Source organism: Furipterus horrens, unplaced genomic scaffold (assembly GCF_987537825.1).
Source record: "Furipterus horrens unplaced genomic scaffold, mFurHor1.1.pri manual_scaffold_16, whole genome shotgun sequence".
Lineage (NCBI taxonomy): Eukaryota > Metazoa > Chordata > Mammalia > Chiroptera > Furipteridae > Furipterus > Furipterus horrens.
This window is the reverse complement of record NW_028327186.1, coordinates 1,630,296-1,648,834: the sequence shown is the minus strand read 5'-3', so window position 1 is coordinate 1,648,834 and position 18,539 is coordinate 1,630,296. Positions and strand designations below refer to the sequence as shown.

General features: G+C 46.0%; 1 protein-coding gene across 1 annotated transcript in view; it reads right to left on the bottom strand.

Annotated features, from left to right (window-relative positions):
• The window catches only part of UBE3A (ubiquitin protein ligase E3A), a 61,180-nt gene that overhangs the window by 38,254 nt on the left and 4,387 nt on the right, over positions 1–18,539 (bottom strand). Inside the window, exons 2-4 of the mRNA XM_090263861.1 lie at positions 7,859–7,922; positions 5,765–5,884; positions 2,612–2,656 (exon numbers count right to left, since the gene is read on the bottom strand). Coding sequence (XP_090119987.1) covers positions 2,612–2,656; positions 5,765–5,784 — 65 coding nt within the window. The 5' untranslated portion in view covers positions 5,785–5,884; positions 7,859–7,922. The remainder of the gene's footprint in view (positions 1–2,611; positions 2,657–5,764; positions 5,885–7,858; positions 7,923–18,539) is intronic.

Here is an 18,539-nt window from a genome sequence, read left to right as displayed (position 1 = left end):
TGTACCTTCTTCCTCCCCTCAGTGTCCTGGAAATTATGCCGGTACACTGAAGGCTCTGCTTTGCCCCCAATTACATCACCGGCACGGCGACCTCTATGTGTGTGTGCCTGATCTAGTCCGAGATGAGCCCCCAAAATAACTGACTTTCTTAACTTGAGCGACTTCACCTATTTCAGTCAAGCGCTACCTTGGGCGTAACCAACACGCCCCCTGTGACCATCACCATCCGTCCCTGTGAGAGCTGCACTCACCCTCGGCCATCCCTTTGAGCTCGCAGGCTCTTTGTGACCAACCCAACGCCTCTCTCCGGCCCCACCACCTTCCCAGTGGTGGCCAGCCCCAACGGCGTGAATTCAATCGCTCTAACGTCAACATCCCACACACATCGGGACACCGTGCATCTGCTTCTTGTGTGACAAGGTCTCTAACCGCAGCTAGCCTCTCAATACCACGAAGACTAGTTGGTCCCCTTTTGCCCAGCGGCTTTCCAAGTTTTCATTCAGTCTCCTCAAATCCTCTCACCAAACACTATGTTCCACAGAACACTATGAAAACATGTTTGCAGGTTACACGGTCACAGCACGACAAAATCACCTCACTCCCATGAGGATGGCTACTATTAAAGAAAAACCCGGTAATTGCAAGGATTAACAAGAATGTGAAGAAATCACAGCCTTGTGCACTGTAGGCGGAACATAAACTGGGGCAGCCACCGTGGAAAACAGCATGCAGGTCCCTCCGAAAGTTAAACATAGAACTGACCAGACGGCCCAGCAGTCACACCTCTGAGCACACTCAGAGAGCTGAAAGCAGGCCTCAAAGAGCTGTCTGCACACCCATGATCGTGGTGGCGTAACTCAGAACAGCCAAAACATGGACGCAGCCCAAGCGCCTGTCACGGGATGAACACAGTGCGTGCGTTACAGGCATACAATAGAGTATTATTCAGCCTTAAAAAGGAAGGGAATTCTGACACGTTACACTGTGGACGAACCTTCAGGACAATGTGCTAAGTGAAAGAAGCCAGATGCTGCACAATGTCACTTGTATGAGGTAGAACAGTCACAATTAGAGACAGAAGAACAGTGGCTGCCGGGGCCGGAGGGAGGGCTGAATGGGTAGGTAAGTGTATAATGGGTTTGGATTCAGTCTGCCAGGCGGAAAGCGCTGGCAAGATGCTGGTGGCGGGAACCGCACTGCATACGACTGTGCTTAAAGCCACCGAAACGGACACTTAGAAGTCATCAAGGTAGTAAATTTAAGGTGCATTTCACCAACAAAAATTTGAAGAAGGAAAAAAAACGGTCATACAGACCAATACATTTTATAGTCCCTTCTTGGAGAGTCCCATGTACAGCAGCATTTTAAAAGACTTCAACTATTTCCAGTCAAGAAACCGCCTGCAGCCCCCAAACCGACCCGGCCATCAAACACCTTGTCTAAGCGGCACCGGGCAGAACCCCCAGGGAGACAGGGCAGAGGTCTGGGTGCCCCGGCCCTGCTCCCCGCCCCCACTGCTCGCGTGGAAGCGCGTCTGACATCACACATCCGTCTCCACCTCCTCCTCCCTGCTGCACGAGACAGGGCTCCAGTTCTTGTTCCAGAGCGATCCCTACGCCTGCGCTCTTCGTTCCAGCCCTCACCACCTCGAAACCTGGGCTTCCATCATTACTGCCTGTCCTGTGTCTGAACCTTCTTAACGTCTCACAGCTGAACGCTCAAGTCTTACCTATGACATTTCCTAAGTATTTTCTAAAACGCGGACCACCTCGCCTTGGATTCCCACTATGCCACGGCCCTTGGTGAAGCCCTGGGCACCACCCCACCACCACCACCACCACAGGCTTCTCCGCGACCCTCTCTCCCTGCTGCCGGAGTTATCAAAAAGGCGTCTCACAGCACACACAGTAGTCAATTCTTTCCTGACTCCCAAATACTTAAGACACATGCCACGGGCCTGCAGAGCAGGCAAGACCCCGTCCTTTCTATCAAGTCTAACACCTCCTTCACTTCTTGACTTTCGGTCGATGAGCCAGGATCCCAAGCTGCCTGCTGATCCCGATCCTCCCCACGCTGCTTGGAAGCCTGCCCTCACTCCCAGCAGCCTAACGGCCAGCCACGCGCCGATTTAACGGGGCCTCCCCGCCCACCTGAGCGCCCTAGCCCTCCTTTAGGCCCCGTTGCGCGCTGGGCAGCCTTCTCCCACAACCACTGAGATGATCAGCCCTGTGTCTTTCCCACTGAGTTGTAAATTTCTGTGGGTTAGGAACAAATTCTCAGGCATCTCTGTAGCCACAGCACAGCACCTAGGCCTCACGCACGGAGGGCACTTCATAAATAATTGTCCAACCCAGCTCTTTCCCACAACTGCTAGGTGAGCAAAAAGACATAAGAATCCAAGAGTATGAAATTGTCTACTGAGAAGCAGAAATCTAGGGATATGCTACCAAGGCTTAGAGGTACTTATCTGGCAGGAAAAATAGTAGAGACGGTTTATTTTTTAAAGCATTACTCTCTCTTAACTGAAAATTATTTTCAAATAATGTGATACCATTTAAAGTAATCTAGGGCGACTGAAAAGATACCGCAGCCTCAACCAAGTTACACTTACATTCGGCTAGATTCAATGTCGTCAGACTGAGGTTCTCCTGGTGATCTGTAAAATGCAATTGAGGAAAGGTAAGCAGAATATTCCATATTCCAAAAACGGGGCAGATGTCATTGGGGAAGACAAATTTGAAAACAAGATTTAATCGTTAACAGTTTTAAAAGTAATTACGATTGCAACATGAGAACAAGCAGTCCGGTCAGATTGCCACACAACACAGTTATTCTGAGGGCTGGACTAATAAAGACCTCGGTGCGTTTTTCGTTAAGGAAAGGAAACTGTAAGCGCTATATTTAGGTACCAACATACAAACCAGTGTAATTATTCACAAAGTCAAATATTTATAATAAAAACATACAACTATAAAACTTTCTACAACCAAATATTGGTGAGCCTCAAATCCAAGGCATTCACTGGTACCCACAGTCCCAGGCTCCAGATCAGGGCTCAGCATATGACTGCCTTGGGGGGGCAAAGGCAGGCCTGGGTCAGCCGCCCACGTGGGCACAGCCACGCCCACTCATTTACATATTTGTGTGGCTCCTTGTGCAGGGCAAGAGTGGAGCTGAGAACCGCGGGCAGACACCTCCGGCCCCCAAGCCTGACATATTTATTACCTGGCCGTTTAAAGAAAAAGTCTGTCCACCTCTGCTCCAGATAAATCAAATTTAACCCTAATGGCCTCAGTGAATTCTGAGACACTTAAAAGTCAGGTTTACCAGTCTGATCATGACTATCCTGGTTCAAAAGTGAAATCCGTTTTCCCCGAAAATACACTGGCAGGACTGTGCCATCCAGGGCATTAAAGCTCTGCTGTGGATAACTGGGCATCAACATCAGTTACACACAGTTGCCAGTTATTCCCCATTACTTTTTAAATATTCTCCTGCTCTCTCATGTAGAAATATTCAGCGTTCTAAGACACTAAGAAGCCTTGTACTTTCATTTTTAGTCATGACCCAGTTTTGCCTATCCCTACCGTGCTGGCAAGAAAATCAATTCCTGTTACCCCACTCACTTTTATGACCAGCATCAGTCAGTGCGCAGTTAAGGGGGAACAGAATACTCACTTCGAACACTCGCCAGTTCTCAAAGTAAGGGAAGCAGACTGCTAGAGGTCGAAAGCTCAGTGTTCACAATGACATTACAAAAACTTGACTTGTCAATTTATCACTGACTTGAGAGTTCAAATTTTGAACTTCAACAAAAGAATCTTAAAATCAAAGCCACCAGGAAAAGGAAAAAAAAGTATTTTGCACATTTATGTTTAAATACACAATTCGTTATCAGACTTTCAAAATTACCCCTCACTGCAGGACAGAGTCCAGGGGAAAAAATGGTGGTGGTGGGGGGGAGGACTCCAGCAGCTCACGTATTTACTTTAGTTCTTCTTTGCAGTGGGTTTAATTTTCAGTTGCGCAGCGAATTAGTGCCTTGGCAGGGACACAAATGTAAGTTTCCTCCACCCTCTCCCCCAGGGAGCAAGCAAATCACCTCGGGACACACCTGGTCTCCACCAGCCTTGCGGGTAAGCACCCCCCGATTGCTTCCAAACTGGTGTCTCTCAGACAGAAGAGCTAAAAACTGGTGATAACCCCATGTACCAGCTGACTCATTTTTGAAAGTGCGACCCGCCAGCATCAGATGTCACACTGTAAGGAGGCAGAGCAGGCTTGCAAAACAAAAAATAAACCTGCTGGCTCTAAGGGAAGAGAGGCAGATTAGAAGCTTTCAAACATGTAGGCGGCAAAACTCTCAAAATTAACAGGGAAAGAGAAAGAGGGGGGGAGAAATGAGGACACAGAGACAGGGAAACTAAAACACTAGGAAAGGTAGGGTACAAGCAAGGGGGCAAACGAGCCTGAGTCTCAGAAGCACAGGGCGCAACTGCCGCCAGGTGAGGTTCTGAAATGGGACAGAGGGGGAACGCGGCACTAAACGAGGGCTCCGTTCTCCTTCCCAGTGCCCGGTCCCTGAGCAAGAGGCTATGGAAGGCTAGCATCCACACGTCCCCAACTCCTGTACAGGTCTTAGATCATCACTTAACATTAACAGGTTAAAGCGAGCCGCTAAAGGCCGGTATAGTCAAACCATGTCATTTAAACCAATTCAGTCTAAAAGAAAAACAAAAAATAAAAATAGAAAAGGTGGAAAGATTATCCTAAAACAAATCTAGGTCTCTTACTCATGGTTAACACAAGTTGTTTTTACTCAAAATGGAAACTTTTTTAATCAAGAGAAAAGTGGGTATACACAGAACTAGCAGGAACACTTTCCTTGCAGAGAATAACAGTACAGATCTGAATAGATTTCTAGTCATGTCACTTACAGCGTATTTCTATAGCAGTCTAAGTAATTTACCAAAAATATCCCAGAGTTAGGATTTCCAACTCTCAAAACTATGAAGTATCTCACACCTGAGAGACTTTATTCTTGACTCTCAGGTTTTTGGAAGTAAGGACCCAACACATGCTCATAATTTTACTAAATTCAGGAGAGATGATCAAAGGAAAAAACAAAACCCACTGTCTCAGGCCAGCTTACAAGGGTGTCAGAATAACAAATCAGAAATAAAATGTTGGAACTAAATAATGAACAAGTGGCATTAGGAAACAGAGCTTGGCCGAGTCTGTGTGTTAGGTCTTGACTTGGACAGCAGAGCTCGGGACCCCCACGCGCCCCCTGATCTGCGCGCTGCGGCGTGAGCCAGACAGCCCCCGGGAGGCTCGCGCGCCACGCCACTGCCCACAGCTTCCCCAGCCTGCTACCGCTCCCTCCCCTGAAACTCTCTAGGAGAGAAAGTACGCTGGTTTTATTCAAGTTGTAAACACTTACGGAAACATTTAATTAAAACTCACATAAAAGGCACACTTTAAAATGCATACTAAAAACCTTTTCACTGTTTTTATAATGTTCATAGTATAATGTTTATTGAAATTTTTGAGAAATGTTTTCCCATTTATTCACACAAGTCTGGCAGGGGGGAAAAAGCATGAAATATTTTAGAAAGGAGATTAAATAGAGAAGCAAATCAACTGTTCTTAGCAGTGTTCCCCCCAACTATGCATTTATACATTTTCTTCACTTCTTTACAGCACGCACTTGACTTCACAGTGACAGCCTTTTAAAGGCTGTAAAATCACATTCAGAAATTACCTTTTACAAGCTGTGGCCATTCGTTGACATCAGGGTGAGCACAGCTTTGAGTCACTGATTAAAAACAGGTTGTCACACCAGTCTAGCTGCTACCTTGATGTGAGCGTAGACTTAATAACTCTAATAAATTAAACAAATCTTTAGTTAGAACATTTCAATATATAAAGCCAATTCACTGTTCAAAAAAATAATCTTCAAAGCTGCGAATTAGGTGCCAAGGCAACAGTCATCAGAGAAGTATTTACAGAAATTCTTTAAGGACCATCTTTCAGATTTTTTTTTCTGAAATGCACTCTCTGCCCGAGGAGACGTGGTAATAATCTCTGTGCTTGGACAGTGTTACCATTTACAAAGCACTCTGGTCAACAACATCTTACTTGAGTCTCATGACAACTTAGGCTCTAATCAGGGAAACACTATAGTAAGACTTTAAAAAACAGATAAATAAGCAGCCTCAGAGTGATTAACTGACTTGTCCAAGATTTCAGAATTCGTGGACTAAGGCTAGACTAAAACCCCGAACTATTGACTTTCTATACAGGGTTAGAATTTTCTGATTTTTCAGTTTTGCTACACAAAGGTTCATCATTTAAACGTGTGCACATGAGTAGAGGCTGAGAATCGGGTTGGGACACCACAATTACGGCAATACTGAAACGGGACTAATGGTCATAGGGTTTTCCACGTCACCAGGTGCTTAATGGAGTACCTACATGTGCACATACACACACAGATATGCACCAAAGTCTAGCCTTCCTTCTTCTACTAATTAACATGAAAATGTGCTCAACTTTCTCTCGCCGTAAATCCACTACCATTCAGTTTCATGGAAAACGGCAGAATGTGAAAACATTTTCTCCTCCCTAACCGAGTATCTTCGGATCCCCTCCCTTGGCCTTAGCAGAACTTCCCTGATGGTCATGGTTTGAATGGATCAGACCCCGTAATCATACTGTAGTCCTGCCGACATACATGTGAGAGACCCAGTATCAAGAGCTCGGTTCATGCATCAGGTCTTCTCCTGGTGGTGTCTCTCCCAAACTGTACAGCCAGGACAATCTGAAAAGCCAACCGAAGGAAGCTGAGGACATGAGGAGGGAGAAGGACGAACCCTTCGTAGTTAACAGCACCTTCAAAGTGACAACCCCAGAAGGGGGCTACCAGCATAGATCCGGAACTCACTATGAACCAGCAAGGTATCTGAGAACCCCGGGAGATGCTTGAGCCCAGGCCTCTGTAGCCTGTAACTCGGGCTTCAAATTCAGGTAAGGGGGAGGGCTGGCCTAAGTATACATGAGTGACTTCAGGGGACTCCAATAAATGGAATCATCAATTTCCCAGATTTTCCTATCATAGCTACCTGTCTCCTAATAAGAACCTAGAACATTCCTGAGGTCCTATGGGGAGAGGCAATGTCCCCCCTGAAATGAACATGTTCCCTCTTGGGTTCTCAGAAGATTTGGACTTAAAAGGTTCAAGCAAGTCTAACTTTGCAACCTGTAAACATAAAAACGAGGAAGTCAAAAAAACTTTTTAATTAATTAATGGAGATGCGCCCTTCCAGCCCCATTTCCAGGAGGTTCCGTGCTCCACAGAGCACACACAGCCTTCCCGGGCCAGTCTGGACTCAAGTCCCTATTTGGCCACTTACTAGCTGGGAAATCTTGGGCAAGTTACTTAATCTCTCAGAGTCCCGTTTCCTCAGAAGGTGGAACACTAAGATAATAGTGGTATCTATTTCAGAGGCTGTCAGGAAGACGAACAAGCTGACACATGGACAGCTCAGAACAGTCAGTGCCCAGCACATAGTAAGATCTCAACAAATGGAAGCTATTTTTAACTCACAGTCTAACAGCCAAACCTGCCTCCTCGAGTTTGTTATGCATATTAATTTACCTCTCACAGCTTACTGACCTTTCTTAAATTCTTCCACAATCCCATTTGGGTCCCTCGTTAGGTCTACCTGGTAGCACAATGCTTTAAAAAGATGGTAGGCACCCAAATTTGCTGAATACATTTGTCATTATTCTAACCATGCCGTTAAGATACATATGCAATTTTTAATTAAAAAAGAAAAAAGAAACAGAAACATACCATACTTCGCCAAACTTCTGAGGAGCTGGTGCAGTCTAAAATCAGGATCTTACAGAGTTTTAACCTAAAATATAAAACAGCTCACTCAATTCTTTTTATATAGACAGCTGGAAAAACTTTTCAAAAACAGTTTTTTTCTACAATTTATTACGAAAGCAAATGCATTTTCTGTAGTACTTACAAGCGTCACACCCACACCCACCAGGGACAGAGCTGCGGCAGGAGCGTGAGGCTGGTCAGGTGGGCGGCCGAGCATGCTCTGCCAGGGGCCCACCTCTCCCACTTTCACCCAGAGCTGAGCGCTGGCCGTGTCTTTCCTCTTACCACCCCCATCCCCAGTAAGGGTTGAAAACATGTGAAAACACATGCCTCTAGCTCCTTCAGAGACCTAGAGCATTTCAGCCTTTAATTAAACTCTATACGCTGAGCATCTGCCGTTACCACACAGAGGGTCTTCTGTCTGCCCACTCCGTGCCTGGGACGTGTCTTTTGACCTGCGAGTCTCAGGTGTCAGGCTGTTATTGTATATTAGAGAAAATGTTTCAAAAGCATGTAAAACAATGCTGCCAGGCACATAACAGGGCCTCACTATATGGTTGTTTCTTAAATCAAATACTCAATATACCTATCGAAAGTTAACTCCTACCAAAAAACAAATTCTAAAGCTGAAAGCGCGCGCCCAAACACTGTAAATCCCTAACTCATCAGTCTACAGGCAGTGCATTTCTCCATGGAACAGGAGCTGCTGAGGGCCGTTTGCTTTCATTACACAGGAAGAGACCAGCTCCAAGAAGCCCACCCGTGTGCTACAGGCCGGTGCATTTCAGCTGACCTCTGAAAATCAGGCATAAACTACACGGGGCCACTCAGATACAGTTTCTTCCAATAAATACTGCATTGTATTTTCTCTTCCTTGTGATTTCCTTAAGTCTTTCCTCCAGCTTGCTTTATTGTAAGAACAAAGGGTGTAATATATGTAACAGACAACGTATGTGTTCATCAACTGTTATCAATAAGGTTCCAGTCGACAGGTGCTACTCCCCATTCGTGGCCACTGCCCAAGTGTCTCCCTCGAGCCCTGTGTCTCGACCTAAGTGACTTCTCTGGGCAATGTCCCCCATCCCCCCAGCGCCCCTGCACTTACAATCCCTGACACCCCTCCGAAGCCTTCATCTCTTGAGTTATAAGCCTGCTACTCTCAATTACCAACGGCACACGTCCGCCTGGATTAGCATCTAAAATCAGTCATTCCCCGTAAAACTCATTCCACCCTGAATAGCCCGCTCTTGCCACTGTCCTCCTCACACATGAAAAAACCGGCGTCGTTCTCTTCCTCTCCCGCATTTTTATTCAGCCTGACCACAAGGTGGGTTGACCCTTGTTATCCTTCAAATTCTGAGCAGCCTCTCACTCAAAAAATGTCTACTAGCTACAAGTAAGAGCACGATGTTACATACCAATTATACCTCAGTAAAAACTGCCCACTGGGCTTCGAGTGCCTGCTAAGCAGCTGAAGACACAGTGGTAGAGAAACTAGCCACCACCTCTTGTCCATGTGACGGGGGAATGGGCACGAATAAGAAAAACCACAATAAATGAGGTAAGTGCAACGCACGTTCAGTGCGGTCGACGGGACACCCAGCGGTCTGTGCACAGAGTTCCGACAGCCTGGGGAAAGGGGAAAGGCCGCTGAGCTTTGAGGCGCGAGAGAGACTCATCGGACACGTGAAGAAAGCCCCCACGAGCGACATGGCAGGAGCGCCGCCAGTCCAGTGGCCCACGTGGGAAAACTGCGTCTCGCTCTGCAGACCAGGCTCCCTCGCGTTCCCGGGAGAGCAAACTGCTCCCCCAGTGCTACCAGGTCGCCCTCAGAAATCCCCCCAGACTCCAACACCACCCCAATTCTTCCCTCGTTGGCTTTTAGTTGCTTCCAAAACAAAGCCAGATATCCCAAATGCTTCAGAGGAAAGGACACAGCTGGGCCAAAGCCGCCTGCCCAGCCTGTTCTCCCAGTCTAGACCCAGCTTTAGCGAGCGCACGTATCGTTCACATCTCCAGTCCTGGAGATGTCCACAGAATACACATCTTAGAAAAGAGGAACGCTTTCTCTTAGGGAGCTCTTCTGGGCCGTGTAACTAGGAAACACAAGGTTAAGATTCTGACTCTACAGGCCATGCTCTTTCCGTTCTACCACATCTGTGATTTACACTCAAACCCTGTACGTCTCACCTCTGAAATGCCCTTGCTTCCGTTTTCCCTGCGCACCCCAACACTGCCAGGGCCAGGCTCCAGCCCCTCACGACCTCACCGGCGTCCTGTGCCTTTACCCTTGCCTCTGCCGCTACAGTGACCACCCTACCACCCTGAACCCCGCCATCACTCTCATGCTAACACCCCCCAGGCTTTCCCAAGGCCAGCGGGATCAATTTCAAACTCCGCCTACCACAGGCCCTTGGCCACCACGTGACTCTGCGGCCAGGTACTTGGGGACCCAGTCCCATCACTGGGTTACGGTGATCACATACCAGGTTAGCTACCTACTTTCGACTCCGGGGCCTCCGTTTCTCAGGATGTCACTCAGAAATGCTCCGCAGCCCTTTGCCAACCTCCACCTCAGCCGCCTGCCTCCATAAAGCTCTACTGGTCCTCCAGGCTGTACCCCGCAGGGTCCCCACGCTCTTCTGTACATAACCACCGTCTCCCCTGGTCTCACATCTTCCTAATACCATAAAACGATGTATTAATTGCTACCCCAAATATATTACTCTAGACTTTGAATCACAGCTACCTATGTACCCCTGCCAGTGCCTCTAGTTGGAAGCTGGCAGGTACAGCTCATCTTATCCATATTTTTACCTTTATGGTAAAGGGACTATGTGATCTCGACACAGTGCTCCTACAGGACTGGGAGGTCCCTAAGGTCCTCCCCACCAGAGTGAAGAGAGCAGGCTGATGCTGGGGGCATTCAGCAGAGTACCAAGAAAGGCCTCATCTTTGCAGTAGCTGCGAGCCTCAAACTACATACAGCCTTCTCTAGACAGCCCCTAATACAGGCGGGAAGGGACCAAGCTGACCAGAGGTTACTCAGATGGCACAAAAACAGACTGACACTAACAGACAACAACATCCAGTCAGAAATGACTAAATACGCAAGTAGGAGGATATGACCCATAATCAAGAGAAAAGCCAATCAAACGCTGACGTAAAAGACGTGATGGAATCAGCAGATAGCCTTTCAAATAACTATGATAAATATGCTCAAGGATTCAGAGTAATGCATGAATAAAGAAACAGAAGACAATAAAACAAGCCAAGCGGAACTTCTAGAAATACAAACTAAAATGTCTGGAAGTATCTGACACTGCAAGGAAAAAAGAAGTGAAAGAGAAGACAAAGCAGAAGGCACCACGAAGGGACAGAAGCCGAGGAACGTGGTGATGCCCTGAAGGCGACACCGAGGGCCCAGTCCCCACGCGGCTGGAGCCCCACGGAGACCCGGCGGGGGGGGAGGCAGGTGAGCTTTTAAAGTCCACGTGAAGAACTAATGGGCGAAACTTTCCCAGATTTGATGAAGACACACTCACAGATGGAAGGAAGGAAGGGAAGGAGGAAAGAAAGAAAGAAAAAGGTAGAAAAAGAAAGGAAGAGAGAAGAAGGAAGGGCTCAAAAAACTCTCATTAGGATAATCACAAAACCAGTGATAAAAAGAAAACATTTCTCAAAAGGCCAGAGGAACAGGCTTTAAGTACTGGCAAAGAAAAATAAGTATAACCACAGACTTTGCCTCAGAAGCAAATGCTGGAAGGAAAACATGTCAGCCTAGAATTCTCTCTCAAGCGACAACACCCTGTCATCGGTGAGGGCAAACCACTACACACCCCCGCCACGGCCACCTCAGAAAGACCGGCAACGCCAAGTGCTGGCAAGGATGTGGGGCAACTGAGCAGCAGTGCAAAACAGGGCCACCGGTTTTGGGGAGAGACCTGGCAGTGGATTATAACAATCCCATAACCCAATAATCCCATTCCGAGTATTTACCGAACAGAAAGGAAGTCACAGGTAGCCACGCTGCGCTGCGGCTTTCTTAACGCCACTCAGGAACTGCCGAGAGCCCAGGTCTTCGATGGAGGAATGCGGTTCCCAACTACTGAGTCCTGCCCTCAGGCCCACGGGCCCTCCCACTACCCTCTGGCGGACAAGCTTCCCGGATCAGGTTGCCACCTCCCAGCTCTGTGAGGTTCCTCCGCCCACCCTAAAATTTGTACTCATTCCCTCCCCCCCCAACACTTGATATCCCATTTCCTCATTTCTCTCTGGAAGAGCACTAAGCAACCTATAACATATTCCACCTAACTTGTTTATATTACCTCTTTCCCTACTAAATAAAAGTCCGTGACAACGGCATTTCGGGGGGTTTGTGCACTGCTGTGCCCGCCAGCATCTAGGAAAACGCCCACAACACAGTGGGTGCTCACCATGCACCTACACACCAGTGAGGTGGGTGCGCACGGCGCCGTCCGCACGGACCTCAGTGACATGTTATAACAAGCTGTACATGATGCAAGTTCTGTACAAAAATCGACACAAGCAATAAACAATCTGAAAATGAAACTAAGTAAAAATCCAATTAGCAGTAACATTAAGAAGAACAGAATTCTTAGGAATATATTTAACAAAATTTCCTTTGAACAAAAGAAATATAAGATATATACACTGAAAACTTCCAAAAAAAATTAAAGACCAAATACATGAAAATACATCCCATGCTTGATGATCAAAAGACAAACTGAAGGAGGCAATTCTCCTCCAATAAATCTACCAATTCAACACAAACCCTAATCAAAACCCCAGCTGCTCTTTTTGCAGAAATTAACAAGCTAACCCTAAAATTCACACAGAAATTCAAGAAATCCCAGAGCCCAGAACAGTCTTGAAATATAAGAACAAAGTCTGAATATTCACATTTTCCAATTTCAAACGTACTACAAATATAATCAAGCAAAGTGCGTCAGTGGCGGAGAACAGTCATACAAACCAATGGAAAAGCAAGAGTCCAGACATAAATTCTTACATTTACGGTCAACTGATATCCGAACAAGGGTCCCAAGACAGTTCAATGGGAAAGAACAGTATTTTCAACAAACGCTGCTGGGACAACTGGATATCCCAAAGAGGATAAAGTTGGACCCCTACCTCACATCACTCTATATCCAAAAATTAAATCAGATCAGCTGACAGACCTGCGCCGGCCAGGTGGCTCAGACGGCTGGAATGTTGCCACCAAAGGACTGCGGCAGGAGCCTCCCCGGTCAGGGTGCTTACAGGAGGCAGTCGATCGGTGTTTCTCTCTCTCTTTCCCTTTCTCTCCCCACCTCCCAACTTCCTGTCTCTAAAAGAAGCATACTCTCTGGTGAGGATCAAAAGAAAAACAAACAAAAACAAAAAAAGTCAGGTGACAGATTTAAATGTAAACACTAAAACCACAAGTGTCTTAGAAAAGACAGGTATTAATCTTTATGACCTCGGATTAGGCAATGATTTCTGAGATAACGCCAAAGACAACAAGATAAAAATATAAAAATTGCACTTCACCAAAAATTAAAACTTGTGTACTTCAAAGCATACAACTCACTGAAGTGAAAAGACAACCTTAAGGGGGGGTGGGCATATTTGGAAATCATATCATCTGACCAGAGGCTTTTATCAAGGACATATAAACATGCTTACAGGGTGGGGGGAAGCAGTGCGGGGAAAAGTGGGGCAACTGTAACAGAAAAAATATATCTACGTCTATATCTATATAAAGGAAAAAAATGCTTTAAACCCAACAATTTAGATTTTGAATAGATTTTCTCCAAAGACAGCCAATCAGCACAAGAAATGACGTCATCATCAGTAATTAAGTGAATATGCAAATGAAAACCATAGAGATACCTTCACATCCACAGGAATGGTTACAATAAAAGGGAAGGAGGTGGGGGCAGGTAGAAGAGGGTAAATGGGGAATAAATGGTGAGGGAAGGAGACTTGGCTTGGGGTGGTGAACACACAATACGGTGTACAGATGATGTGTCACAGAACTGTACACGTGAAACATATATGATTTTATAAACCAATATAACCCCAGTAAATTCAATAAAAATATGCTTAAAAAATAAAAGGGCGCAACAGTAAGTTTTGGCAGGAGAGCAGAGAAAGCAGAACCCGCATGCAGTGCTGATGCAGCTGTAACACAGCAGCCGCCGGGCAGAGCCGGGCAGTTCCTCCCAATGTTAAACGCAGTCAGCCCGAGGCCCAGCAGTCCCTCCCCTAGGTCCACATCCCGCAGGAAATCTGAACATACCAGTGTACGTCCGCACAAAAGCTTGTATATGAACGATTATGACGACGTAATTAATAATAACCAAAACCCGGAAATAATGCAAATAGTTGCCAACAGACGGCTTAGCAAACAGCTGTGTGTGTTCCAACAATGTCGCAGTGTTCAGCCCTAAGAAGGAATGGAGCCGTGCTAAATGCTACAGCATCAGTGAACCTGGAAGAAAATGCTACGCTAAGTAAAAGGAACCATACATAAAACAACACGTATTTTATGGCTCCATTTATACGAAATGTTTGAAAGAGGCAAATCCACAGAAAAAGCGAGCAGGTTAGTGGCTGCCAGGGGCTGAAGACAGAACAGGAATGATTACTGACAGGTACCAGGGCTGCTCTGGGGGACGGCAAAAATGTTCTAAAATTAGATGGTGATGATGGTACAGAACTGAATATACTAAAACCCATTGAATTGCATACTTAAAAGGGTGAATTTTATGGTATATGAATTATATCACGATAAAGTAGGAAACTGTAAAAAACATACGGCATGATTTTTTGAACCCGCCCCAAAGAAAAAAGAGCTCAATGTACTGTATTCATACAGATACTATCTGGTTTGCTAGGCATTTCATGCTTTTCTAGACTTCATTTAACAACTATTCAGTCTTAGAATTGGATAAAGAAAAATAGGAAACTTTTTATACAGAAAAAAATCCATTTATTTACTTTTTGTATTTCTTCATTTTCAAAAATAACTCATTCTACACACTATATTTGAGGGTGATTTGCGGGGGTGGGGGGAGCAACTCACCACAACATAAAAGCAACCACTGGAAATAAGACAACATTAGAGCTCCCAGCAGCATGGTTTATGGGACCAGCCCAGCGAACATTTACAGTCGGGGCTGTGCTGTCAATTTGGGTACACAGACCTTTGGGGTCACAAGCAGTGTGCCCGGAAGAGACCTGAACTCCCTGAAGTGACCCTCGGCCTGCCCTCCCTTCCCCATCTGCTTGCTGTGGCCATATCAGAAAGTAAATAACTGGGAATAAATAACTACAGAAGATAGACTCATGACCTGCCAAGGTTAAAATGCTATCTTCCCCCAACGCAAAGTATTCATGATGTGGCATAGATAACCTTATCTGAGAGAACCTTATGAGTGTTGATCTCAAGTGGCATCCATGGAGAGCCTTTAGAAATTCCCAATTACCAGACTTATTTCAGTTTCTGGCTCTAATGATCAATCACTTACTCTGGACAACAATTCCAGAAGCAAATGTGCCCCACAGTCCCTAAGATCTACTGCTGTGGAAGTTCCCTCTCACGCGAGTTCACTCTTACACGGCGCCCACGTCCAGGCTGACCCTTAGTCCTGTCCTGCCACAACTTCAAAGCACTCAGAGCGCTGAGCTTCATTCATCAGCCCACAGCTGACATCTAAAAGCGTCCTGGACCGAAGAGGAAGCAGTTCACTCGTCCAGCCCTTACAAATACCTGGAACTGCAAGAGACCGACAGCGAAGGTCTGTCACTGTTCTCTCAGCGTCTTCAATCAGGAGAACATAAGTCATTTCATCGCAGCTGAGATAAGTGACCTATCTGTTCTGAAGTTCGCCCTCCCTACGTTCCACCGAGCCCCAGGAGGGAATTGTCTAGAGGGAGGGAGTGGACTGGCTCCTCTGTGTCTTAAGTGTGAGACCGTAAGATGTTACTTTTCATTTTGAAGATAATTTGAACTATAGTACACTGGGCAATAATTAAAGAAGCATACAACACTAGGAAACGCTGAAGTCTAGTTTCATACGTATAAGACTCGAGTCAGCTCAGTTTTTCTGATATAATACTTGAGCGCTCTCATTTCAACAGGAAGGTCAGCTTTGAGAAGCTCGTCCATTCTGTCCCGCAGGGCCTCCCCGCCTTCGCTACCAAACTCGACCTATTTCGTTTTCTATTTTCCCTATTCTTCCAATGTGTCTAACATGTGTCCCAGTCCATTCGGGCTGTGATAACCAAATACCACAGACTGGGTGGCTGATTGATAAACAACTGAAGTGTATTCCCCAGTTCTAGGGGCTGGAAGCCCATGATCCAGGTGTTGGCAGTTTAGGAATGGTGAGAACCACAAGGGGCAAGGGCGCTCTCCGGAGTCCTTGATAAGGGCGTTAATTCATGAGGCTCCACTCCCGACTCCATCCCCTCCCAAAGGCTCGGCCTCCTAATACCCTCACACCAGGGGGAGTTTTTCACCATAGGAATTCTGAGAGGACTTACACATTCAGCCTATAGCAATGTGTTACAGACACAGCAACACGTGTAAGAAATTAAATGTGAATGAAGCAACTTAAGTCATTAGGAAACCCTTTTATGTCTCAGAAGATCTAAATTTGGATTATCTTTAACAGTATAGTTTCTATTACCAACAGTGGAATCTGACAGATTATCAGCCCACTTCAGGAAACTGTAATAAAAGGAAAATGTCACCCAATCATCTTTGTGTGAAACAGGATTCATCAATTACCATACACGTCACACACAACAGGTGCCCGAATGACGTGTTTTTTAAATTCCCTAAATAAAAGCTTTAAATAAATCCTTACTTGTGGCCCACGGTAAGGTTATCACTATTGATTGACACGTACACAAACACAGAGGTATGATAAACTGTGTTCCTAAGAAAAAAGGACTATGATACGTGATAGGCTGGACATAATCCACATTTTTCCTACGACCTGCATATATAGAAAACACTGGGGCATTTCATTCTTTCCCTTCCAAAGAGGCAGATTATGCTCCACATCTGATAAGAGATAAGAAAGTATTTGCTGGCAGCAAGAAGAAACTCCTGCAGTGGTATTTGCAATGCTAGAGCAATCATCTTGGAAGCAAGTAACCTGAGTTTCAGGGGAAGGGAAAGAGTCCAAGCAAGCAGCAAAACCTGTCTACACCAAACGGTATGTACACGGTTGTTACATTTTTCTCCGAATTCTCCACAGTTTTAATTTGGGGGAAATGCGGAATGTGTTCTCATCACAAAGAATTTTTATAACCTATGAGTCAGGATGGTGGCCGCAGTTCACACAGGCAATTCTGAAACTCCCTTCCCACATTCAAGAGCAAGGCTGCTGAGGCAGAAGGCTCTCAAGAGGCTCAAAACGCAGGCGCCGTCCCTTTTGATTCAAGGAAGCCTAAGTCACCCAGCGAGAGGAACAGAACCGGCAGCATCTTCATGCCGCCCCCAACAATGCAGTAATTCGTGTGAGAAGGAACATCTTGCATTACTGAAAGCACATTCGATGGGCACACATTAAGGACTAAGAGCGAGCTATAAGCCTGCATATCACAAAGAGGTAAAAAAACCTTTCACTTTTTTTTTTTTTTTTTCACTGTGTGGTTGCTTCTCACTCGCGCCCCCAACTGGGGACCTGACGTGCAACCTAGTCATGTGCCCTGATCACGTTTTTATTTTTGTAACATAAAGGGATCTATCTGAGCCTGACTAACCTTGATTTGATCAAGGAGGTACAGATCAACTTCGGGAACACAGAGAGCTGTTAAGAGTCACCAACCCCATTAGACCGACCGCACGCTGGCCGGACGGGAGTTTCATCCCAGGAAGATGTGCTCCTGCTCGCGCAGGAAGAAGTGCGCAGGGATCCCCCACCGCCTCCCTGCTTCTCTCCGCAGCACAGACGCTGACTTGAATCAGCAACAAAGTCTTCTACCTACGATTCTCTTCTATGACCCACATGCAATGTCTTGTGTGGGATTCTAGCAGATTTCCTACAACCGAACTTCTTCAATAATCTTATCTCACAGATTCTACAGCTCTAAAGCCTCTTTTCCTTTTGGGTCAACCTTACGGCCCACTTGCCATTCACCACATTAACAGGAGAGGTCAAAAGGAAAGCACATCACAGAAGCGATCCAACTGAATACCGCATCAACTCTTAAAATCGCTTATTTCAAGTGTAGTTGCCAACTTTAAAATAAATTCACACACAAAATATCTCCCCAAATACTTTTCTATGGAAAGGTTAAAAATGTTCACAGAGAAAGCATGGAAATATACCAGGGCTCCAATCACCTGTCTACCACTGACCGACTTGCTTTCTTGGGCAAATCATACATCAGTTTTAATCCATTTTTTTCAAGAATGCTCACATTTGAGAAGCATAATCCTCTGAAACAGACAACGCAGGTCGCACCACTGTATGACAGAAGGCACGGAACAAAGGCTGAGGAAGCTGAATGACCTGCCCGTCACCAGTGGGAAGCTAAAGAGGGAGGATGAGCCCATGATCTTCTGACACCTCCACTTGAATGGCTCTGGGTGGCTTTTGTTCACTGAACCTGTGAAGAC